Source organism: Dermacentor andersoni, chromosome 3 (genome assembly GCF_023375885.2).
Source record: "Dermacentor andersoni chromosome 3, qqDerAnde1_hic_scaffold, whole genome shotgun sequence".
NCBI classification, from domain to species: domain Eukaryota; kingdom Metazoa; phylum Arthropoda; class Arachnida; order Ixodida; family Ixodidae; genus Dermacentor; species Dermacentor andersoni.
This window is the reverse complement of record NC_092816.1, coordinates 70,870,064-70,897,068: the sequence shown is the minus strand read 5'-3', so window position 1 is coordinate 70,897,068 and position 27,005 is coordinate 70,870,064. Positions and strand designations below refer to the sequence as shown.

Sequence of the window (27,005 nt, the reverse complement as noted above, 5' to 3'; positions counted from 1 at the left end):
GGTATCCAGAGACGCGAGAGACGGCGAAGTGCATTTGGCTGCAAAAACATGTCATCAAAGTATATGTATACACGTGCTCCGCTCAAGCGACACTGATGCGGAGCTAGGATAGCTTTCCACTTCTCACTGGTGGCATGCGCGTTGTGCACACAAACACTATAGCTTTCTCGCTAACCAGCTGCACGCATACACCCCACCATGGTGCATAAAGTGGTCCGAGTGCTAGGGACAGTACCCTTCGAGCTACAAAAACTGGCAGATTTCTTTCGGTGTCATCACGTGCACCATCAAGGTTCGACGCTACAACGCCACTTGCAGCGCCCCTAATTACGCCGGCTTTGTGAAACGCGTGTTAGCCGGGGGCGCTGTTTATTCTGCTTGCAGTTGTTGCATGGTAACTGCGTCGTGCCATGACGCGTCCACGTGTAGTTAGGGTACTGTCTGAAGAGTTCAAACGCGACCCTGAACAACGCCATCGTTGTCGGTACTTTGTACCAATAGTGAAACTGCACAATTTTAACGCAAGAGTGTTAAGGGCCCCCGATCGTGGAAAATGCATCGCCTTCCGCCTTCTCGCGAAAAATCATTCCGAACGACGCGTATTCTATGCGGCGTTAAAGTTCTTCATCTATCACTAACGCTGCTCCTAACTTGTCTTACGCTCTTTGCAAATTTTTCCCTAAGAATATTGAGAATGGCAGCCCACAAATGCCATGAAACAAAGCATCGACGACACATGCATTTTATGATAAATATTCAGAGGCTGAAATATGAAAAGCGCAAAAAAAGAACATAAGATCGGCCATTGAAAGAGGCCGCGTTTCTACCAGAAAGCTCAGCGTCGTCCATAGATTTCGCCGCCAGCGTTTCACAATAAACATCACGCTAACGTAAGCTGCAATTGCCTGGAAGCGTGAGAAACAGTCAGATATATTTGAATGCTGTCGTCGTTTCACTCTTAACGGTGAAGTTTAAGCGTCCTTCATTTTTTTTTACCTGAAACGCCTCTAATCTTAGTTAGCATAGAGGAGCCGGTTGCTAAAACCGCACGTAACGTTGCATGCATCGAATGAAATATAACGAAAATATGTCTTTTACGACATTACTGACCCCACGTATTACTTTGATGGTGTTGTTTATTGGAAAAAAGCCATTACTCGACCATGCACATGTCACGTGCCAATATCGCGCCCCGCATGACACAATAGGAGCTAAATTTACCCTCTCGCTCGGCATGCAGGAAGGCGTTCGCGCTCGGCAATAGGCTGGTCGATCTTAGCGGCAGTGGTCGCGTTTGAGAAGGCTCCGTCTAGGGGCCATAACAGGTATAATTCACCAAACTGAAACTTGTGCTAATTAAATGTTAAAAGCTTTTCAAATGTGCAGTCGGTTGCATAAACTTGACTGTTCCTCGGCTATGGCTCCCCTGCGTTTGACACCTAGGGTCAGGAAATGGCGTGGAGAGAGTCTACCAGCAAGGAAGAAGGATGCCAAGCCGCACCCACTACCTTTCGCCCTGGCGGGCACACAGCGTACAGGGAGTGAGCACGACTACAAGATTAAGGCACAGGAGCCTCAGTAGCTGTATCATAATTTAGCGTGTAACATTCGTAATACGTGAAGAAATGTTCTTTGGGGGCTTGTTAACGTCGCTTCTGAACTCTAGTAGCCAATACACCCCGAGCAGCACGCGCAAGACGTTTCCCGTACCCCACTGCGGCTGGGTCCTCCCTAAAGCCTACCTGATTTTTCCAATCTGAGAGTCAGTGCACGTACTGTTACTAATTTTATTTTGTTTTTATTGTTTCAGTAGTGCTGCCCCTATTAATGAACAAGCGATGCGCTCTGTTTCTCCGCCTGTTTATTCGTTTTCTTCTTGTTGTTGTTGCTTCAAATTTCTCCCCAAATACCAGTCATGGTCTTCTTCCCCTTTACCTTCTTGGTCACTCCGCTTGCTCTGTGTGCAAGAGTGTTCTCTCAAATATTGGTAAATAAACCAATACATATGCAGCTAAATTATTGAAGAATTTACAAAAAAAATGTTCTACACGTTGACACATAAGCAAACACAAACTACTTTTTCGTCCTTTCTTTTTCAGACTTGATGAACAAATCGGTGGTAGAAGCACATCTAAGAATTCAGTGATTCAATTTGGGAGTCAGTGACGACTGTTCCTCGAGAGGTGATTACAGTTCAAATACCAATGAAGAAGGTTAATGTTGCTGCTGCCTTAAACGGCGCCTATTGGAGTGCCCGGACGTTAGCCGCATTGAGGGCAGTAGTACGCAGCCCTTTTTTCAAGATAGTCACTGGTTGTCTTCTGGTATACGTGCTCATGGAAGTTTGCTTCGACACGAGTGAATTCAAAGAAGCACGGTTCAAAGTACGTTGATATTTTTTTACCTCACTGCAGCCGTTTCATATGAAGCTTTCGCCCCAATAATACTAATACATGTGAACCTCTTTCCCGCAGACGTTGTTTGAAAGATTCTCAATGGCGGACAAAATATCTGTGGCGGATGCGAAACAGCGAATCAGTACTCTGGCACCGAATCAAATCAGTGGAAATGCAGGAGTTCCTGCTGACGTCCTGAGTGATAGTAATAGAACAAATGTCTCTGCAAGGCAGCTGTGCCCACCTGTACCGCCAAATCTCGGTGAGCGTGCATATATTCTAGAACGATTTCTAAGTAACACATCGTTGAAACTCAGTCCTCGTAGGTTATACCTTAAAATGTTTTCCGCCATACTTTCCTCTTAGTATTTTACTCAATTGGGGGGAAGGTGTAACCAATAGCATTTTTATTATAGCTACACCAGCTGAAGAGTCCTTATTAAACAAAGTAGGTGTAAATATCCGATGTTCCCACAACAGCGAGGATACCGGCGTACCGAGTCTTTGCCGTAAAGTTTTGCCATCACTGAACACCAACTCGACACAGGATACGACGTTCTTGTGCGTGATGCTTGACACTCGCATTACCACGATATTTTTTTCTGCATTTATACGGTTCTTTTATATTATTCGAAGACCTGTGAAGGAATCTAATTCCAGTGCTGGCCGCGACAAGCGACAGTCGTAATATTTTTGAAATTTTAATAACACTACAGTTTTTGAGACGGGTTATAGGAGCATTGCCAAAGTTAAGGAAGGGACAAGGCTGGTTCAAAGCTTGGTTAAACCGAACAATGCATTTGCTGAGCACTGAAATTCCGAAGTTATATTAAAATCGTATTCCAAGCAAATGCAACATAAATGAAGGGGCTGTACTGTTCTATTCTAAGCAGCAGACAGACGCTTCGGTGGCAGCAACGCAAAAAGCCCTTTATTCAAGGCAGCAGCGTACTTTTATAGATAACGCTGCATGCCGGTCAGGCACACGTCATTCGCGGTACAATCTTATCAGACCGCCTGGCCGATACAGAACATTCCTTCCTCCTTAATTAAAGCTACACGTGTTTCTTTCCGCGCTCATAGTTGGAGGCTTGATAGTGATCAGGAGGACGCCTTGTGCGATTACTTCTTCGCAGATGGACCTCTTCAGGTGATGCCATGGTTGATGGGGTGATACTTGCAGGCTGCGCTGCTGAGTGTCTTGCCTCAGGCTGCGATGCCGGTTCCTTAGTTGAAGTGGAGTCATCTAAGCGAACATCCTCAAGCTGGTCCGCAGTAGGACCACCAATCATGGAGTCAGCAGGGGGATTTTCTTCGGAGGGTGTTGGTAGAAAATCTCGTTGAATACGGGCACTCGGAGTGGACTCATGATGCGCTTCTTTTGCGACGTCCGGATGGAATGAAGTCTTTGGTCCCGTATTCCAGCTGGGTCTCAAGTGGTCGATATGTACAAAACGAAAATGGTCACCGACTTTGACTACAAAAGTAGAGTCGCTAACGCGTTGCACTACGACAGCTTCCTCCCATGACAGGGTTTCCCCTCTCGTAGTCTTTACGAGAACTGTGTCACCGGCTTCCATCTGCGGGTCCCTTCCTCGGCCCTCGTTGCGATGGGTGGTGTCTCTGTCTTGACGGCTGCGCATATCCTGCACAAAACTTGGCTTTAAAAGTGAAAGCTTCACTCGAGGTTGTCGTTTCAGGAACAGCTCAGCCGGCGTCCTTCCTGTTACGGAATTCGGGGTGTTCTTGAGTAGAGTGGCTTTTGTCGTTTGGACTAGCCTTTCTGCTGCCCCGTTCGATGAAGCATGGTACGGTGGCGTACGTGTGTGTCGAATCCCGTGAGAAGAGGTAAAATTGGCGAACTCCTGCGCAGTAAACTGAGGTCCGTTGTCGCTGATCAATTCCTCCGGGTAGCCATACGCTGCAAATATCTCCTTGAGACAGTCGATTGTTTGTGCGGAGTGCGGAGGCATTTTGCTTCTATCCACTTTGAGTAAGAGTCTACTAGAAGGAACAAGTTGGAACCATCCTTCATGGCGAAATCGACATGGACTCTCTGCCAAACACGGGTTGGATAAGTCCATGGATGCAATGGTCGTGGTGCCTTCGCAGGCATGGTCGTTTGGCACATTGTACATCGACGGACAGTGTCTTCAATGTTCTTGTCAATCGATGGCCACCAAACAAACGACCTAGCAAGCATTTTCATTCTTTGCATTCCAGGGTGCTCTTCATGCAGCAATGTTAATACTGCTTCTTTAAGTTCGTCCGGAATGATCACTCGCTGGCCCCACGTGACACAGCCTTGCTCGTACGATAGTTCGTTTCGACGAACGTAAAGAAGCAGTATACAAAAATTATAATGTCTCACTGTCGGTGGGAAGATGGTTTTTGCAAAAACGAAGACAACAAAAACGAGGTAAAACGATGTAAAATACCGTCGTGATGAGGTCGGGAAATGCAGCAATTGCTAACGTTCGTGCGCACCAGACCTATTTATCACGTGACATTCAATGACTGATAAGAAGATTAAAATGCATTTAGACACGAAAAAAATCGGGCCCATATTCATATCAAGTCGATATAAAGTCCACCAGCTCTACAGTAGCTTGATCAAGCAGCGTTTTGAATAGGGTCCCGCGTATTGGCAAGTTTTAGCGAATTTTAATATGCACAGAAATGTGATGCGCACTACCAACGCTGCTTTTGAGAGAGTGGCGCACCTTACGTGCCAGCCATCGATGTAGTAAAAGCGCTACAACTCTCTTAAGAGCATGACCAGCACGAGTGGCAGCACCGCACTGCATAAATTCAGTGCACCAACATCACATGACGTAGACTCCTTGGGCGGTAAAAACAAAACAAACAAAAGCGACGAAGGGATGTGCTAGATGCAATGACCATTATCCAAGTAGTGAATCTACGTTTTAGTAGAGGACAAACCAAAGCCAATTTTCGGGATCATGCTCGTGTTCTGTAAAATTCTTGCAAGACATAACACGCACCATTCCTTCTGCGTTTTCATGGAGCGCGTGGTACCAGAGCTGTTATAGAGTTCGGATCACAGAACTCGAAGTGGCTACTTGGGATGTCAGACAAATCAGTTTGGCGGTAATACGCAAAGGGTACAAAATTTTAAGAGGCACAAATGCTGTCCTACACCGAAGGTTACACGAAGCAATGCAAAGTGAAGTTAACAAAATTTTGCTGAAAGAAATGTTCCACCCTGCCATGGGGATAAAAAAACAAAACGGCACTAAGGCCTTTTTGAAGCGTATCGGATGCGCGCTGTGCTGCGCCGAAATTCAAGGCGCGAACTGATTCGCCGAATAATGCCAACCTTGAGGTTGGTAGCCAAAAGGTCGTCATGCAGACGCATACCGACGAGCATGTGGCGGGAAACGAAATGCAAAAATGGCATCCAACTTTTCTGCAGCACGAATCTATACGTAAAAGGCGTAAAAGAACTGAGAATGCATTTTCTATCCAAAGAATGAATGACTATGTGTGTTTGCCTTTTGGTTTGCAAGTGCTGTTTAACATGAACATGTATGTATTCTAGTTTTCTTTATATTCTGTTGTCTTAACTTCTTTTGTTTGTATTGTCATGTGTTCAGAAATATACATAAGGTATTGCAAACACATTTTGAAATCATATGCTGTTGGTTTATTAATTAATTGCCCTTATGCTACTGTATAACTCATTGTTCTTCGCATTTCCTGATGTTATTTAATATGGACACTACCTGTTGCTGTAAACCAATACTGCCTTGTAGAGGGGGTCATGGGCCTAGTCCAGCTGTCGAGACAGCTTTTAGCTCTTGACCCTTTCAGGGACCCATTATTTCTGGAAAATAAAAATTGAATTGAATTGAATTGAAAACCGCACGAACTTGTAAGAAAGAAACCTTCGAAGTTGAATAAGGTTTCGCCCATGTTGGCCTGATAGAGCCCGGATCCAACACGTTTCCGGTGTGGCACTCTGCACCTTATCTAAGCACTAGGGTACCAGATCACTGCGCGAGAAGTAATTATTATAAAACTGAAAGAACAGGAGGAAGTGAATATGGCGCATAAGTTCTGCGAAAATGCGCAAGGTGGATTAAGATTTTTGGAATTCAGCTATTGTTTGGCACCCTACAATAGGGCGAATAAAAATACATACTTTTACGTTTGTTTGTGCTTCGGGCTAATTGTTCAATGGTAGGTTTCAGTACGCAAATTCATTAAGCCATTTTATTCGTTGTAATAAGGGAGGAATATACGTGTTTAGTTGTAAAGTTTATAAGTTATAAAAGGGTTCGCCACCAAATTCGTAAATTCGCGTGGTTCTGAACGCTTCTACGCTTAATAACAGCTATACCGAAAACTTCCTCAGACATATCGTCCTTACTACAGAGTCAAAAATGTAGGCAATTGAATGAGTAACTGCCTTTTAAAGTTTATTTAATATATCTGCGGGGCTCACCGAAAGAAATTTGGTGAAATGAAAATAATTTCGAAGGACGTGTCTGCAAATCTGGCCGCAAGTTGCGAAAACATGTGAGCTGCTCACCTTTTCTTTTCCTTTTTTGCAACGGACGCTTGAGTGGACGCAAGGAACTATTCTCGGGAAACGGTAAAGCATGATGCATGCGTTTAACGCGACCGATCTGAATGCCTCGGTAATTTTCGTTGAAGGACATTTCGGATTAAGAATAAGCGTCCACAAATGTGAACACTGATAGCGAACAGGAAGATTTACGCGAACGCTCACAGCTATGTTTATTTTTTATCGGTCCCACCGCGAAGTTATGGCATGCGCCTTTGGAAACTGGCAAAGCACGGTCAAGGCAGGCGATCTTGTGGCCTCGAAAATTGTTGCTAAGGGTGCGTGGTTTTAGAAAAATTGGCCTCAGACCTGTGGCGCAGAGCGCACAGGAAAACGTGTATTGAAAGCTGCCAAGGCACCATTACATGCAAATGCAGAAGTGTTTCTATTTTTATTTTACCAAAGCGCACTTATTGTTACTTTTCAACAGTTCTACCAAATCGCTTCAAAATATTTATGTACGCATAAGCGCGCAAGAAAGTAAGATTCGCCGGCGCTTGTGTAGCTTTTGTAAATCTTTTTGGTCCACCGCCGTTCTATCCTGGTTTATGATATGAGTAGCTTTCATACATTCATTACAACTTGAAGACTGCATTGTCATAGGAATAAAAAGAATTTATTAACAGGCGTCTGACGAGGCAAGTCTCAGGCCGGAGCTAATGTTTCTGCAAGGGCGACAGCTTTCGTCGGAGCATGAACGAAGAGCAGTCTCTTGTCAGCGCCTGTCTTCGTTTTTACTCTGCCCTTGTCTTATGCGCTATATGCAGTAATGGATCACCAACATGCCGAAACTAACGTTATTTCTTGTCTATACTTTGGCTCCTAGTGGAGGCCTTAATGTTCGGGGTCCCAGTTTATGTCTTATATAGTAGTTGATGGGGGGGGGGGGGGGGGGGGGTTTGCATGTATAGCAAATTGTCTTATTTAAATTTGTACGAGCATTTTCAAAGCATGCTTTTAAATTCCATTCAGTCCCGGCACACCTAATTTTACTATTACAAGAATATTGTATACTATTAAAATAAGAGAAAACAAAAATAACCCTGTTGGGCTGGTAGCCGAAAATAATCAGACATTTTTTCCTAAAATGTTAAGAGTTCAAGAAAACGAGATTGGTGTCCTATGAAGCCTAAGGGCATCTCCACTTGTCCTATATATCAGTCGGCAGACTTAGATCTTAGAGATTAGCTGAAAGTGTGCTTTTATGAACAACAAGAAGAGCCATTATGAAATGAATTAGTAAAGCAAGAGCACTGCCGTCAAGCAAACTTGGGTACACGAAGACGATTTCTGTGCGTAATCGCCCACATTGGCAGCTGATGAAAGTACAAAGAAAGTACGAAGGCATGCATCTATATTTTAAACCTTTCTCGTGGTCATGGAAAGAGAAATACTCAAAAGGACTCTCACCACAAGGTGTACAGGTGTTGCCAAAGTCACAATTATTTCTGTCGGGGAAATGATTTGCTTCAATTTAAAAATGAACACTAACATTTCCCGTAACTATACTGCGACTGCTCCATTGTCTTGAAATGCATATGATTGGCTCGAAAGCTCGGCTCCATGTTAATAACACTGAACCACAGAGAACCATAGTTCTATATCATATAAAAAGTTCAAAACACGTATGTCCCAAAACTTTTCATTCAATAAGCGCATGTGACTACATTCCACCTGATTCGTTTTAACCTTATATGACTATGTGGGACACGGATTGGCGTAATGACAACATAGACATCAAAGCATCGCTGTCCACCCGCCATACTGCTTTCTAAAAGCTGCCTCTCTGCTCGGGTGGGAGATCAAAATATTAGGAACGGCCTGTTTTCTTTATTCTTACGATCCTATTCGTAACATGCTTGTTTCAAATATTTCAGTTGGTTACATACCCACCAAGATGGATGTACCATCCTTAGAGGCAGTAGAAGGTGAATTTCCCGACGTAATGACGGGCGGTCGCTTCCGACCCAAAGAATGCACATCTCGACACAGATTGGCTATTCTCATACCATATCGAAATCGGGAAGAACACCTCAAAATCTTCATATACAACATCCATCGGGTGCTGGCGAGACAGCAGATTGACTATGGCGTCTTTGTCATTGAGCAGGTAAGTTGAGCTTCTCAGTCTCGCCCAGCGATGTGAGTGGAGGCGGTGATGACAGCGTGAAAAAGAAAATATTTGCAAGAAACTCAAGTTTGGCAGCACGGCTTCCTGTGCACCTATCTGGTGCTTTCATGAATTGTTGCGAAGTGTTGCTTTTCTTTCCCAGCAGTTACGTACGGCCGTTTTAGCATAATATTGTCAAGACCGGGACTTGTGTCCTGTCGGCACCACGAGGCAGCGCCACAATGCTGCTAGTTTTGTATTACGGACTCACAGCTGGTGGTGCGTTTCTGCATAATAAGAGGAAGCTGTAGCTCGGGTGCTCCCATATAAATATATGTAAAAGGTGAATTCGTTTTTCTCGGCAATCACTGCACCAAACTTGGCGAGGTTTTTTTACGCTTAAAAGGAAAACATAATATCGACTGACTGCTGGTTTTGAATGTTTTATATAGGTCGTCAATTTTTTACTAAAAATTGGCGAAAATTGCAAATTTTCAGAATACAAAAATATCAAGTTTACAACTCCGTTACTCGGCAATGAAAAATGATTTCAATATTCTCTGAATCGCATATCATAGTACATCGACAGCGAACAAAATTGGTATGTTACACATGAATCGAACAAAATTTTATAACGTGTAAATGCAGCTTTTGCAGAATCCTTGCACATGACGTGGCAAGTTCACGTAATATATAATTTGGCATATCGAATTAGTCCGGTTTGACTGATGTAATGAATGCCTTTTAAAGAACCGCGATATCTGCTTTTGATGGAGAGCTATTAATTTGTAAACTTCGTGCTTCTATTTTTTTGGAACTTTAATATTTTTTAGATGTCTTTCAACAAAATTCAGACCCTAAATCGAAATTCCGCTTCCAACAATCACTAGAATTTAACTTTCTGAAATGCAATGAATTTCGTTAAAATCGGTCCAATGGTTATTTCAGAAAAGTGTTTTTCCGTTTTCCATGTATATGAATAGGTCGCGTCGAAGTTGGGCCCGAGTTAAAGCATCCTCGTAAGAACACGCACTGTAGAAACATCGCATCATCGATGAAATGCCTGCTAGGCGTCATCCGTGGCCTTTCACCATTCAATGAACGCAAGGTATACTCTGTACAGGCTTGGCTATTTTTTGTCTACTTTATAAAACCGCCATTTTATCCGCATCTCCTCCTTCTTTAATTATAGGCATTACCCGTTATCACGATCGCTCTGTCCTGGCGTAACTATTCCAGAAACCATCGAAGATGATAGTGAAAGAAATGACTTGGCAAATACGCCTTGGAGAAATCAGATGAACTCACTAGCAATACTTTCAAATATACTGCTGACCTCGCTGAAGGTGTTTGATGATGGAACTGCAAACATTTGTAAGTCTGTTTTGGCAGAGAACACGAAAGCGCGACGACGATGGCATTACGATTGGATGACGACAACATACAGAGATAACGTCGGCATGATGACAGCGACGGCATGGCAACAACGGAAGCACTACTGGTTGACGATGACGGTGCCACTACGGCCACATAAGGACAACGAAATGACGACAGCGTGATGACGATGGCATAAGAAAGGGCTGCGAACGTGCAATTCCTTTTTCGCCCCTTTAGTCGACTAAGGGGACGTACTCCTCCGACTATTAGCTTAAGATGATGCAAATTCCGCGCACTTCGAGAGTTGGTCTAAGCAAAGCAGCGGTGAGTTGAGGAGCCCCGAGGACACATCTGTTCAACAGACGCACAGCACAGACTTCGGCAACTGTTCGCCCAGGTAGCGGAGACACTTGACTCAACGCTATCCCCGACCGCTGTATGTAAACCTTCAGATGCCACAAGCATCTCTCTTAGCAACACGCACGTCTTAAACAGCGAGTTGGCGTTCAGCGACCAAGGCATCGCGCTATTCGGCTATACGTGACGACAACTTCCGGTGGCCACAAAGCGAAAGCTACGCACACGCGTTCACCCGTGTGGAACTTCCGATTTTGTGTTACTACGTCAAATAGTGCCGGCTTTTCGGTGGCGGTTTACAGGACCAAGAAAGCCCCACCGGAAAGCCAAACTAGCAACACTAAGGTAGGGAAATCCTTTTCCTAAAGAAGCTTTTGATTTGTTACGAAATTGATCTCGAACACGAAAATTCAGCAATCATTAGTAATATTTCTTTTACGTACGTTATGTAGCTTGCAGTTTCACTGGCAGACTGCATGCAAATGTGCCGCAAATAGATGTGTGCTTCGGCTCCTTAGCTTTGGCTGCGCTGCCGCAGAAAGTGGTCGCCGCGTGTAGCTACCCGTATGCGTGAGAGCATGGGCTTGTAGCGAAGAAAGTCCCGTCACCGGCCACCGCAAGAATGGGTGAGAGAGTCTAAGAAAGCTGATCTCCTTAGAAAAAGTTGCTAGATTCGAGCAACCGGTACATTAGGGAAAGAGAAGTTGTATAACGGAATTCTCGCACCGTTCGTCAGTGATTGGGGTGTGTTTTATCATACGGGGGTCTGTCTTCATATCTGGTGCGATTCCTTCACTTTTACCAAGTCTTTTCAAGTACATCACTACAACTGAGGTTAGTTTTACGCTCTCCACACCCTGCGGCTGGCGCAGCATGACCAATAAGTCCATTTTCTGCCATTAAATCCACTTTAACTAACTAATTTCTGTGTTGTCTGCTAAATCCAGCGTACGTTAGGGTATGCTGTGCTGCCTCACCGATGCCGGTGGCTGGATGCGCATTACGATGGTTTGCTGGGCTGGGTTTCTTTGCTGGCTTCTCCTAATGACAGCCCATCACTAAAGTCAGCGTGCAGCTGAGCGTTGGCAGCGATGCTGTGGTCATACTGACGCTCTAGATAGACACAACCTAGGCGGATCACAGAGACAGTAGAATCCACGGTCTCGATGGGTCAGGTGGATCACAGGGCGCTGGTACCTGCGTCTTGCCATCTTTGCGTGCATGCACGCCATAACTATACAAAAAACAAGGTGCAAATGAGGTACAGTTTTGTAGCATTCATTTAGCCAGCTAACAAAAGCAACGCTTTACATAGATTCCAACATGTGTGTTGAATAAGAATATTTTTTCTGCGAGATAGCAAACACAATCCCGTTAGACTTAAAAAAGATAGGCTTACTTTAATTCTATCATATGTGGGCATTTATTGTGCACTTCTTCATCGTCTGTATATTATCATCATCATCATGTGTGTGCCCTTCTTCATTATGCGGGTAGTCGCATCATCATAGTGGACTGTGCCGAGGCTCCTTCGCCATGTCTCTCAGGCACAATAAAGGTCGGCCCTTACTGTGACGTCACACATGTTTGGCATGTATGCAGAAATTTTTGAAGTATTTTGCGGTCTCATTTGCAGATAAAAACAATGTGGTACACTGGCAGTATCAGAAAATGAACCTAATGTCGTAGAGCGGATTCGCAACGGTTGTCCAATGCTTCCGTGTCGACCGCACGGGGCCGTTACATTTTGACAAAGGCCAGACTGCTCGAGGATTCAACATCCGAGCAACGGCATCGCCTAGCGACGACCTTCCACGGAATTCTCGGGACATCCTCCTACAGCAAAGGCTGGAGTGGAGAAATTTTGGACATCCTCACTCCGATTTAAACAGCCAACTGGAGAGGGACTGGCGTCGTATTCAGACGAATACATACCCCAACCTGCCCCACCTACACAGAATATACCCCATGGGGTTTACTGACGAGTGCCCGTGGGGCACAGACACGCGCACACTTAACACATCACATGGGAGTGCCCCAGGAGGCCTCCGCACATAGACAGCCCCATATTACACCAACATCCACTAATGAGGAATAGGCAGTGGGAGGCAAGGCTTGCGGACGAGGGTCGGGAGTGCCAGTTGGCTCTTCTGGGCCAAGCCCAGCGAGCCGCTCGTGCCAGTGGGGCACTGGAATAGGGGCTCCAACCATCATGCCTTATTTTATTTATATTCAATAAAGATTTTACTCACTCACTCACTAACTCCTTTATCCCTGCCGCCATGCAAATACGCGTGAAATTGTTTACGTTTGTCAGTGTCCTTGTGTGTTCTTGCAAAATGCGACCGAGTGGCTCATTCACATACCGTATAGCCATGTGGTAGTGACTGTGAAAAACGACACAGTGTCAAAACTGTGAGTTACACATTTAACTTTTTATTGTACAAACTTGTGCCCAGCGAAACAAGTAATGCTCAAGCAAAACAATAGCGATGTCGATGATAGTCGCAAATCTGGTCAGCGGATAAGAGCATCGGCTTTTATACATGAGTCGTCTAAGGTTGCAGCGTAATCGCTGGGGCCCGTGTGTCTTCCAGAAATTACTCTGCAATTTGCGTCGTGCATACAGTCAGATTGCACAAGGTTCGGGGACAACAGACACCGCATAGAATCATAGATGACATTCAATAAACTTCGGATACATGCAGGCACGTCCTGCGATTAGCGATAACGTTTAACATTTGTTAGCCAGTCAAAAGCGGTCACCCTAGAGAGATAACCAAGTACACGTGACAGTATTTGCAGCGGGTAGTAGGTCTAAGTGGGACCTTTGCCAGTAAAACTTAGATCACTTGCTGACACACAATTAGAACTTCAGTCCTAATTATCCTCACTCGGTGAGCACTTCTTGTATCTCTGAATTTGGAGGCATACATTTAATTACTGAAGTATTTTCTCGTAGACTGCTGCACTATCAGTATATTATACGACATGCCATTGTTCTTTGAAAGTAAAACATTAATAAATAAACTAATAAATTTTGTGTTCTCATCACGTAAGGCTGGCAGAGCGACGGTGAAAATTACTTTCACTACGTGCGCCGTGCAATCGGCGAGGTGCTGTCTTAGACATTGTATGCTTACTTTCATTTCTAGGGAGACAATAAGGAGTTCAACCGAGCTAAGCTCTTAAACATTGGATTCGTCGAATCTACAGCATTGTACGATTACCAGTGCTTCGTGTTCCACGATATAGATCTCGTGCCAGTCGACGATCGCAATGTCTACACTTGTCCTCAGCAGCCACGGCATATGTCTGTGAGAATAGACGAAAAATCGGGGTGAGTCGGCTTTTGCTTAGTGCTCTTCACATTCTATTACACGTGCTAAAAATTCTGTCTATTCTAGAACGTATAACTTCCCTCTATTCTATGCAGTTATTCTAAACAAATTCTAAACAAACATACGAGTCTACATGGAAATGGCAAAAATGTACATGGCTAAAAGTATTCATGTGTCTGTTGTTGTGGCTGCACTAGACAACATGCTGTTTGTCACGCGCAGGAGTAGCATTCGAAAGCCACGCTGGAATAATAGTCGGAGAATAGTTCCCACGCGATTTCAAAAATATTAAAGATTCCCTAGGGTAGATAGCACAATTCTAGTCTATTAGCTGCTCTACTCGACGAAGGGGACGTTACTTGCACGAAAGTTCAAATGCATAATCGACTAATTAACAAAAGTTTTCATCTAATGGTCTTATGGCCCATATACAATTTAAATATTCTAGCGGCTGAGACTACAAGGCATATCCACTTGAAGATAATTGTGTCGATGAAATCATTTACGAGACATGCGCCGTCAAACTTGCGGTAAAAAGGCACCGTTGTTCCATTTATTGTCTTAACAAAGCGTAGTTTTGTGCAGTGAAGCCCAAAAGTAACTCGAAAGCCAATGCATTTCTGCGAACTGTTCGGGAATTAATATCTCCAAACTGGTGTCATCCCGAGAATTCGTTTCAAGTAGACCTGCGTTGCGAAACCCCCGGCTAGAATTTGTAAATTGCAATATGTGTCATAAAGTAATTAGTTAAAAGCTTAATTGCTGTTTTTTAATTAGCCGGTTTGCATTTCAATTTTTTTCAGTGGGTAATGTTCGCTTCGTGGAGCAGGCCAGCTCGTGGACTAGAATTGCGCTATCTGCCACAGCCAATTTCTTTTTTATGTTAACGTGTTCTCTGACACCTAGTATATATAACGTAAACGAAACCTTGCGACAGCAATGGTTGTGTTCCTTATTCTGTAAGAAACAATCCGTATGTCCATTACTAAAGCATTCAAACAGGTTAGAAATTGCTGCAACTTAGCAGAGCATTGGTTCGGGCTAATTGATAATCCATACGGTTAGACTTTCGTTCAACAGTTTGAGGACGGAAATGAAATACACAAAACGACAGGGACAACCGCTAACTTCGAACGAAAGTGTGATGTCAAACACTTTGAAGTAATCCGCAGAAGAACACGGGACAATAAGAATGACACAAGCCAATCAACAGTAGAAGTAGCTCGTGTGACTGTCCACAAGTTTAGAGCCGTCACAAGCTGCCATCAAGAAAAGGTATTTATTTTATTGCGATGGTAATTTATGGACACTCCAAGTGAATTTGCGTCGTCACCGTCGGTGCCGCAGTGGAGCTCCGCATATACTTAGGTATATGTCTGAGAGAGAGAGAGAAAATAATGCAGAGAAAGGCAGGGAGGTTAACCAGAGGTAGTTCCGGTTGGCTACCCTGTGCAGGGGGAAGGGTTAACCCGCATGGCGTCCATGCGGGTTATATTGCTACGCTGTTCAATCACAAAACTTGGTCATACCAGGTCTGACGTCTTCACTTTGTTATTCCTCAGAACTTTGAGAATGGCAGCCCCCCAAAAAATATCAGCAAACATTAAATTCACAGTACACGCCTTGTATCGTAAATCATCACAGCCTATAAAATACTCAAAAATTGCAAAACAATATCAATGCCCAAACATGAAAGTGATTTAATTTTACTGGCGTGCCTCTTTACGGGTAGCGTGGTACCGCCTGTGCGATATCATTATAAGCACTACACGGCGCGTTAAAGCTTTAAGGGTACCAGAACTTTTGGCGCACCCTCGCATGTCACATCTGTTTTAGTCGGACAGCCCTTAGTTGTAATACCAACCGAGAAGTTCCAGCGCAACGGTAAACGTTTCTATCACAGTCAGTGCTTCGCTCTGCGGGCGAAACTGCCAACTTATTTAGCTAAAGGAACAGATGGCGAGCTGACGCACCCATATATAATCGTCACTTATCAATGCTGTTCCTTAGATAATCTCGCGCGTGCAGCGATCTCGACCCCTGAAGAGTACTACGGCATTGTCCAAATATGGGACACACTCATAATCACGGCAATGAGTTGTACGGTGACATTTCCCGCCTTTAATTACATTTCTGTCCGGCTCTGACGTTTAGGCATTCGTCTAGGCAACTGTCAGTGTACCCGCGCTTGCACTTTTTCACATGATACACAGGATAGTAATGTTGTGTATACTACACCTGCGATGCATGTAACAAACCAGTTCTTGTGATTCACATTGGACGCTCTCCTCTGCTTCGCTGTCGTTACCGTCAGTTTTAAAAGTTGGGTCATCTTAGTCAGACAAGGCGACTTTCACGCCAGCGTTATTTCCCATCTTTTAAGATGACGTGAAGCTCTTTGAAAGAAAGGAATGACGGCCATCCTCTCACGACCATGCTCTTCTTGTTCTTCGCTTGACTTTTCTTCGACACGATCCTTCTTTGTCGTTCACAGAATGAATTCAGCCATCTTTTTTTGGCAGGCTGCCATTAGCATTTGTCCATATCAGTGGCAAAGGCTAATCTGCCCGAGATAAAGATGGTTCGGGTTCAAGATTACCCACGTAGAAAGCAAAAAAAGCGTCATCGAAAAAGTGCAGCCGTTAATTCTTATTACACAGAACTTCAGATGATCTTAACTCTTCAAAGACAGCACCTAGATAGGCCCTCCAAAAATTTTATTTGCTATGTGGATAAGCAGGACACATCGAAAGTTAGCATAATCAATGAAAACAATAAATACATTGACAATCTATTTTCGGAACACTGGAAAAACCCCGCATAAAACTGGAAATTGCCGTCACTCAAACCTACATACGGATTTGTTTTTAATATGTGAAACATACGTAAGAAGCATATGTGAAACATATGTGAAACATACTTGCAAATATAATTTGCTTTACATCATGTGTGCGACAGCACTGCAGCCTGAGATCTTGCTTCGGCCTGCCTCCTCTGACCACACTTTCAAAAGAAAGCAAGTCACGTGCTGAATTTCTTCTGCATCGTCTAGCGTTTCGCTCTCACCCACGAAACGACGTTTGCCGCTTCTCATTGAGCGTTCGCCAAACATATTCAATCAGAAACTGCGCACTCTAATACCAAAAAATGTTCATGGTATGATGTCTGTAAGCATTATTCGCCAATAAATAGAATAGAAAAGATAGGAAATGACACTGGCGTGATTGTCGCCTTGTCTGGCCTAGATAAGTTGGCCAAATTCTGCAAGCGACGTCACCGGGAGTGAAGCAGAAGGCAGTGTGCGCGATTTTTTCGACAAGCATAAAACGACACCTTTTTACTGTTGACAACACGCCGTCAGCGTATCCAATTATCCGTTCGTGTGGACTGCTGTTCACACTTAGGCACAGTTGTGAACAGTAGAGTGCAGGAGCAGAAGCAGAAAAACATAAATAATGATTGAGATTGCACGTTGCATAGGATGTAAATGCAAATAACTGTACGCATCGCATCGAAAGCTTTGCTTCCTATCGATTCTAACGTGCATTAGATCAGCCGCATTGTTTTCGTCAGAAGATGGGCACTGTAGTTTTCCGAAGATGTACTGTAATTATACTGTATGTGAACTTTATAATATATACCGTAATAGAGCAATAGAATGTTCTGTTTTGCTTTTTTACAGCGTTCCCTACGTTTTGATGTTCGGTGGCGTTAGTGCCTTGAGCAAGGAGCTAATGCTACGGGTCAATGGCTACTCAAACGTGTACTGGGGTTGGGGAGCAGAGGACGACGACATGACCTTCAGGTTTGTCTGTTTGTCTTCTTCAGAGCTCAGAAAAATGCGCGACCACACATGGCGTTTCAAAGTAGAACAATCGTCACTCGGTGACTGACTTTGACAGAGGGGTTCTTGTTCCTCTCGTTTGGGCAACGGAGAATGTTCACCAAGGCAAAAATTGTCAGCTGTAATTAGGTGCCTTCGTCGTCTTGAGCTTTCCTTTGTATATCGTGTTCATCGCTACCATTTTCGCCTGCCACCTCAGGAAATGGCCAATCAATACACTATTCAAGTGACTTCATAACAAATACACGATACAAATTTTTAAAAAATATTAACACTAAAAATGTTGAACACGCAAACCACGAAAAATAGGCTGCAGAATGTCCAATCTAATGTGCGGGAAGAAAAAATAGTTAACAGGCATTCTTATGGTGCGCAAACATGACTTAAATACCAACTCTGCCGTTATGAATATTGCGACTAAAAATAATATTTCAGTTATACGCGCAATAAAACTAATTTAGTATAGTTCACTTTCTAACTCGTATCTTGCGCAATAATTTCCTTGCATTATTGAATAAAGCTTTTAAGTTTTGGCTATTAGGTTCATAATGAAAGTCCACGTGAAGATGATGAAGGGCGTCCATTTTTTTTTTTTTTTTATTTTGGGCTCTCTATCAGTTCAATAATGTTAGTGCTGCTGAAAGTATCGCCGACTATTCTAATGTATTCCAAAGCCGGACGAAAAAGGGCTTCTTATGCCAAAAGTATGCAAAAGTCTAACAGGAATAAAAAACACATTGGTACCTTTTATGGGAAAGGACCGCTTATCGTTTACATTATTTACTACTTAGGTCAAGCATTCTAGTTATGATCACAAGTGGCGTGAAGCTCAATCTGCTTTAGTCACTCAGTTCGAATAATTTATTACGTTTATTTCGGCATATATGAACATGATAACTACCAATTAAGAACGGGCTCAGACAAAGAGGCATGCACTTTCCGCTGCTACTTTACTGCATGCTTAGTACTCAATTTGTTATACTGAGGAGGAGTAGGTTTGTCTATAAATGGGGGACATTTCAGCAAACTGATGTTGCCAGGTAGCACTGACCGCTTTAGGAACCTGAAGATTACTTCCAACAAATGAACTAGGACCTTTGGCGACAACAAGTAACAATTAGCCTGAAGAGTAGCAGGCGTAAAATTATAGTAATGTTCAATAGGGAGATCCAAGACAAAGATAATTCCTGAAGGGCAATCAACAGATAGGACATCTGCAACAGTAGACTTATATAGACTAATTAGAAACAGGGGACTCGGATGATGAGGAATATATATATATATATATATATATATATATATATATATATATATATATATATAAAGAGAGAGAGAGAGATAGAGAGAGAGAGAGAGACAGAGAGAGAACAAGGATAGGAAAGGCAGGGAGGTCAACCAGAACAGCATCCGGTTTGCTACCCACTAGACGTGGGGGAAAGGGGAATAGAAAAAGGAAGAAAGGGAGCGAGTAAGCACTGAGTACGTGTAGGAGGGACACCATACACAAGCACACTATAAAGAGTCTCTTAAACCGGTGCACTTCAATTACTGCACAGTACACGAATCGCTTTTCGAGCCAGTGCCGGGTGTGGCCACGGTCCGAGTATCTTTGACTCGGTGAACGGTCTCGAGTCTAGTCGGTGTAAAGTTGCCCGCAGAGAGAGGCGTTGGACATCGTAGTGAGGGCAGGTACACAAGAGGTGCTCGATGGTTTCCTCGCACCCACAGGAGTCGCACATCGGGCTCTCGGGCATTCCCATACGGTTGCAGAATTATCAGGTAATGACAGGCAGCCTACCGCTACACTTAAACACAAAACTGTACAACCATCTCATCCTTTCTGTACTAGGACATAATGCAGAAACTTGGAGGTTAACAAAGAAGTCCGAGAAAAATTTAGGCCTATGAAACCAGCGATGGAACAAAGAATTACGGATTTTGGGGCGACTAAACAGAATTAAGAAGACCTGTACTTTGTACATCACAATTAATATATCTTTGTCAAGGATTACAGCGTTTGAAAAGATCGAGATGTGATAATGTCTTCCGTTTTACGGCGTCAGCTACTTAGATGAGCGCTCGAAGTTAAGCGCGACTTAGTAAATTGGAATTGTGAGAACTGTGCCGTTCATCCTTTCCTTTTCATGCGGCTTTATTATTGCTGTTGTGTAATACTTAATTGCCCTTGTTTTATTATTTGTTTGAAGCACAGGTTGAAGCATATCAACCAGACCATTCTGAGACGTCCTGCGGACATTGCGAGGTACAAGTCTCTGAGACACACGCAAAGCAAGAAGAATGAGGCCAGGTGAGGAACTCCAGAATGAGCAATTCTTCTGAGTAGCTCTCCTGAACCAAACATTTGCTTCCTTGGGGGCGTCGGCGATTGTATTTTGTCCGATAAAACAAAAAAATACATAACGCACATAGGACATCCATCCATCCATCCATCCATCATTCGGTCTCTCCATCTGTCCGTAAAACATACCTACATACATACACGCACACATACATACATACATACATACATACATACATACATACATACATACATACATACATACATACATACATACATACATACATACATACATACATACATACACGCACACATACATACATACATACATACATACATACATACATACATACATACATACATACATACATACATACATACATACATACATACATAGCATATGATATCCATCCATTCATGGTAGGCTTGTCCAAACGCCTTTCTTCAAAAGCGTTACGTTTTGGGCGAGTCGGTTGTACATCGTTCTTATAAAACTATTGCGCGTACAAAGACAGGACGTCGAACGAAGAAGGGACAGGCAACATGCGCAAACTTCAACTGGCTTTTATTGTGACAGCGACATATATATACGCTTTCACAATCGGGGAAAAAACAGGATGGCAAGAAACAAACAAACCACGTGCAAAACTGCGTAGCCACATGTGCCGGCGAAACTAACCCTTCTCACTGTCATTCCTTTTCACCATCCAGAAACCTCACTTCCGTATCACTTAATGCTGCAGACGGGGCACTAACACAACTCTAATCATGCTGAAGAATTTCTCTGGCCTCAACTATCTACCTGGTTAGCCTATTTAAGCGAAAAAATAATATTTTGAATCTGTTAAAGATTGGATAACAACCATTGCATGACTTGCACTGTTCCGCCATGTGGTCTTCGATGCCTTGCTTTATCTTGCGGCGATGTTCTGCCAGCCTCTCGTTTATGCATCGGCCGGTTTGGCCGATATAACACTTGCCGCACGACAAGGGAACCCGATATACTACACCTTCTTTGCATGCAACGAACTTTTTTTCATGCTTAATCATGCATTTTGGTTTCTCATTCTTAATTGGGCAGCTTTTTCTGCAAAGTCTTCCAAGTTTTTGGGGAGCCGACAACACGACTTTGACGTCAAAACGGGATCCTATCTTCTATAGGGGATGTGAAATTTTATGGAAGTATGAAATAACAACCATTTTTTTTCTTCTGGCTTCTGCCTTCTTTACTATTGCTGCAGCACGTTGTTCTGTTTTCAATCTTGCCTAATTTTTCTTTTTTCGGTACATGCTTTCAGTGACTGCTACAACAACCTGTTTCGGGAAACCTGCTTCTTTCAACCGTAGTACTTGCCAGTGAAAACTTTGCTTCGTTAGGTGATGACATGAATTTTTAAGCGCTTTCGATAAACATAATTGCGGAATATTTATTTTAAACAATTTTGAGCACGCAGATGAAAATGGAAGCAGAGGCTTTTTTTGTTCTGTGTTCATACATCCAACACGGGTGATTTGGTTCAAAGACAATTCTAATGTTGTGGAACTCGACGCTATTGCGCTCAGGCATTTCACGAGTCATACTCAAAGGCTCTAGACACCTTTCGAAACATGTTAAAATATTTCCAATTTTTGCGTCAGGGTTCTTAAATGTTCTGTCTACAATAACTAAAAAATCATCCACGAAACGAAACACTTCTACAACACCGTGGCCAATAGTGTAAGTGGATATGACCCTGTCATGCTGGGCTAAAGAGAGAGAGAGAGAGAAGGGAAGAAGGAAAGGCAGGGAGGTTAACCAGACTGAGTCCAGTTTGCTACCCTACACGTGGGTAGGGGAATGGGGAGTGAAAGAGAGAGAAAAATAGAACTTAAGTGTAGGATGTCTATAGTCGGGCACTCAAGTCTGTTGCCTTCAGGTAGTGAAAAAGCGCTCGAACTGCTTTCTGCGCTAATGAACTGTAAGGCCAGGCTCCCAAGATCTTCGCTTCCGTAAATGGCCTGTCAACCAGTCTATTCAAGGCACACTGGAGATTCTCACGTTGATTATCGAAGCGAGAACAGTGGCACAGAAGGTGACGATGGTCTCTTCACACTTGCACTTTGCGCACATTGGTGAATCCGCCATTCCAATACGATAGCTGTAGGAGTTGGTGAATGCTACTCCTACCCACAGCTGGACTAAAATTAAGTCACTTAGTAAAGGAGCTATACAGGAGCCGATACAAATGCCTTGTTTTTGCCGGTAAATACTGTTGTCAAAGGTTACAAATGTAGACGTTAAATACGCAGTCAATAATTCTAAAAAGGCGCCACAGCTTATACCCGAGGCATGTTGGAAGGCTACCGCACCTAAACGTTCTATACACTCCTCAACACAGGAAAGTAGTTTATCATGTGGCAACGAATAATACAGATCTTTGATGTCGACTGAAAATGCATACAGCTGCCTTCCATCGTTTGCTCCGAGAGCATCAACAACCGCATCACATTGCTTAATCCTAAATGGGTCGTCTATTTCCAATCTTCTTAAATTTTCTCGCAAATATCGTGCATTGGACCTTTGCAACGTACCTTCTTCAGACACTATCACGCGTACAGGGCATGTCACTTTATGCGTCTTAGCCGTGAAAAACACATCTCAACTGCTTTTCTTGCTTCTCTTTATGCTCTGTACCAGTCTGCTAATTTCTAGCTGTTTGCATAGCTTCTTTGCTCTGGATTTTGCCTTCGGGATGGACGCGTGGTTGACTCTGTTGAACAAAGTTTCCCCTGCCAGTGTGACTTTGGACAAGAACTGGTTGTGGCTAAAAACAGCAAAACCACCTTCTTTGTCGGAATTTAGTAAGCACAGTCTCTGTGCTTTCAGGGCATTTGCTATTTGCGGAATTGATGCACAAGTTTTTGACTGATTACACCGCGTCAGCACATCTACACCTTGTGACACGGAAGCTTCACTTGAGTTCACGGGAGCACGCTGCGACACTTGCCTTGCTACTATCAGCATTTCAGGTGCATTCTTCCTTGGCTCCACGGCGTACTGTTGTGTGTCCCTTCTTCGTTCAACGTCCTGTCTTTGTGCGCGCAAAAGTTTAATAAGAGCCTTTCTTCACTTAGGCTTTCGCCAGTTCGTGGAATTTATGTGTGATTCCGGCTTGTGTGTCTTGCGTTAGGCCTACACTGTCTCATTACAGAAAACGTGGCTGCGCGAAATCGTCGTCTCGGGTTATTACTTGAGAAAGGTGTTCTACGTGACATTCTTTTGTTCGCCTTTCATTCTGACACTGACCGGCCATGGTTGCTTAGGGGCTGCGGCGTTGCGTAGCTAAACACAAGGTCGCAAGATCAAATCCTGAGGATCAAATCCCGGCCGTGGCGACAGCATTTCAATGGGCGCGAAATGCAAAAACTCCCATGCACCGTGAATTGGGTGCAAGTTAAAGAACCCCAGGTGGTACATATCAATTCTGAGTCCCCCATTATGGCATGCTTCATAATCAGATCGTGGTTTTGGCACGTAAAACGTCACAATTTTTAAAAATTTTTGACACTTTAGTACATACGTACACATATGCACATTCCTACATGCATAAATTATTGTGACACTCTAACCTTTCAGCTTGTTTTGTCTTCACTTACAGGCATGGCATCCTTAAGGATTGGGAAAAGCGCTATAAGACGGATGGCTTGAACAGCCTGAAGTACAAAGTCATGGATATGGCGTTTAAGAAGCTCTACACGTGGATACTGGCTGACCTGAGAGAGTGATAGATAGCTTATTTATGCTCCTCGCTTTCTACCGTTTTTTATTTTTCCGCATTGCTTAACACGTTCGTGCAATTTAGTGCTTTAGTTATTCTTTCAATTTATTGTTGTGCTCCTTCCGGTGGCAGTTGCCAGCCCGCTGCTAGTTTTCCCTTTTACTGTCAAGTATACAGGGTGTCCCACGTAACTTGAGCCAAGGTTTTAAAAATGGAAGGCGCGTCGTAAGCAAATTAAACCGAAGCATACTATTCGCACTGGCCTATAGTAAATCAAGTAAATTTTCCCCGTAACTCAATAATTAATTAAGTTTATTTGCCCAACTTTTTAATTATTGGCTAACGACGCCAAGTATGATGCACATATTTGTAGAGCACCGTCAGAAACCACCGATCGAATTATTTCCTGTACGATTCGCCTCACGTATTCCTTTTTTCCGGGTTGCAAAGAAAGCCCGCGAAATATCAAAAATAAGCGACGTGACTGAACGGTTGCGCAGTGGTATCGTGCATGCAGAGAAGCGTGCGTTCGGTTGACAAGGTCGGGTCTCGTCCGATGACGGCGCCAATGCATGCCGCTGGCCGAGAGTTGCCGATAACGCCCTGCCGCTTCCCTGTCGCTAGTCACGATGCAGCCGACCTTGTTCACATGCATAATCTTAGAAGGGTCTGGAGTATTTCTTTCAGCCTCATTCGCATCTGAAAGCACTGCAAGCTGAGAGGCGATGGTTGGGCGGGCAACCACCAGAAGAAGTTGAGTCTTTTGTGGAAACCATTTGTGCCAATGACTCCGATAGACTCACAAAGACATTTTCGATTGCCATTGCCTTCTTCATGGCCGTCTGTACTGCCGAACCTATGACATCAGAAAGGGATGAGTCTACTGCGTGAGATAGGCGATTTGCTGCGCCTGCATTCCTGCGATATCGCTATGCAACAATAAAACGGCCTTCCCGTCCTGTGCATCTCTTTTGCTCACTAATTTTTATCGACATAATCTGCATAACCTTTAATTGATGGTTTTCTCCATAATTGCGACAGCAAAGAACCGATCGCCATCCCTTAATGCTATGCCCATAGCGGCAACACTTACTACATTGAAGGGGGCGAGGAGATAGCGATTCAACCAAGTAAACGAGTGGCCATGCTTCGATCTCTGTCGGATGAGTTGTTTCAGGGAAAGTAACATTGACTGATTCTGTAGGAATTTTCTTGTTCTCAGATAAGCGAGAGCGACGAAATATGGACACGGCTCGGGCCACAGTAAACATTTCTAAAATCTCTGGAGTTCACCAGATCTGTGGGGAAACGCTGTACATTCGAGAAGGTCAGTGATACAGGCCTGGTCTGGCGAACACCAGAGAATGCGAACGCGACCAATCTGCCTTACTTCGCTGAGTAGTTGGTAGCTAGGTGTCGCCTTCTGAAGTTCTTCCTGAATGAATTTGGAGTTTTTTTATTCGAATTCACACTCCATTAGACGGTATCTGAGCCACAGGATCGTTGGTCAGTCGGCTGCGCAAGAGAAGTTCAATCGGATAATCATGAGGCGCAAGAGAAGTCGACCAGGCGGTGCTTGCCTGGCCGGGAGAAGACGTACACATCAGTCTGGTGTGCCTAGATCAATCACCGCTCAATATCCAGCCGTCTCCCGAGAGGATACACCAAGTCACCGGGAAGTAGCCTCTCCAGTGAAACGGTTCGCAGTGTCAAACGGCGAGGATCCGTCGAAGAGCTTGGTGGGGCCAGCGACCGAGCAGGAACCACACTACGCATGGATAAGATAGGGTAGAATAGGATAGGATAGGATATCCTTCTACGATGGCGTGTACCGACTGCGGGGCATTGCCGAGGATTTGGGTGGTATTAGGACGATGCCATTAATACAAAAATTGGTAAAAGTGTAAGGTGGTAATGGATACAAATAATCTTTGAAGAATTAAGGAGAATCGTTGTCTGCCGCTTCTGCCTCTCCCTCTTTCGCGCGGTTCTCTAGTTCAAGCTCTTCAACCAATTATCCGACAAGTTAAGTTCATTAGATTTTGAAGCTACATTTATTCAATCAAGGTTGACGACATATACGACCACACTCTTTGCGTGGGGCTTTTTAGGCTTCCAACGAAGGTGGTTCAGGATCCCTTTAATGTAATCGCTCCCACAACGTGCCACGAACTACCATCACGCTCATGACACATTTGGTACTAGTGATACTTTCAGCTGGCTGCGTTCGAGCACTCTAAAGTGCTTTGCCGGCGCGCGTTACATACGGCTGGTCGAAATTAAGTACTCAGAACACATTCGCCCGGGTCATACAGAGCGGTGCGGTCAAGCTCGGAGGAGCTTGCATGTTGTGGCGGGAAGCGCCGGCGAAATTCGGCAGAATACCAGAAACAGGGCTCCAGAGTTACTAGGAGCAACTGAACGTTCGGATCATGCGGGATTTCCTTGGCTGCATTCTCCAGAGAGCTGTGCATTCAGTTGGAGCGGGACGAGACTAGTCGAATGCACAGCTAATGTTATATTGCATTGATTGAGGGTGGCTTTTCGGAGAAAATATCAACCAGAACGCCATTGTGTACCTTAATACGTTTTGTGAAGAAACTGTCAAAGCTCCACGAAGTAGTAGCCTCACGAGTTATTCGTAATAGTATTACTATTCCTATTGTTTGTTTTGTAAACAAATACATACAGGCTGTCCCACGTAGCTATAGCCAAGATGTTAAAATGAAAGGCACGTCGGAAGCGAATTGAACAGAACGCATACTATTTGCATTGGTATATAGTAATTTAGACAATTTTTTGTTTTCCCCGTAAGTCACTGATTAAGTTTTTATACCGAGATTTTTAATAATTGGCTGAGTACCCCAAGTATGATACGCAGATTTGTAGAGCACCTTCAGGAACCACCGATCGAGTTATTTTCTCTATGATA

The 27,005-nt window shown here is 43.9% G+C and overlaps 1 protein-coding gene across 4 annotated transcripts in view; it reads left to right on the top strand.

Moving 5' to 3' along the window:
• The window catches only part of LOC126545528 (beta-1,4-N-acetylgalactosaminyltransferase bre-4-like), a 71,742-nt gene extending 46,706 nt beyond the window's left edge, over positions 1 to 25,036 (top strand). For 3 of the 4 annotated variants that reach the window (XM_050193444.3, XM_055062151.2, XM_055062148.2), the window contains 7 exons: positions 2,100 to 2,384; positions 2,475 to 2,658; positions 8,865 to 9,097; positions 13,987 to 14,171; positions 17,855 to 17,977; positions 20,229 to 20,324; positions 23,954 to 25,036. In XM_050193444.3, the coding sequence (XP_050049401.2) occupies positions 2,205 to 2,384; positions 2,475 to 2,658; positions 8,865 to 9,097; positions 13,987 to 14,171; positions 17,855 to 17,977; positions 20,229 to 20,324; positions 23,954 to 24,080 (1,128 nt within the window). In that variant the 5' untranslated portion in view covers positions 2,100 to 2,204 and the 3' untranslated portion in view covers positions 24,081 to 25,036. The remainder of the gene's footprint in view (positions 1 to 2,099; positions 2,385 to 2,474; positions 2,659 to 8,864; positions 9,098 to 13,986; positions 14,172 to 17,854; positions 17,978 to 20,228; positions 20,325 to 23,953) is intronic. The other variant, XM_072287196.1, reaches the window with a different exon arrangement.
• Positions 25,037 to 27,005: the final 1,969 nt, after the last annotated feature.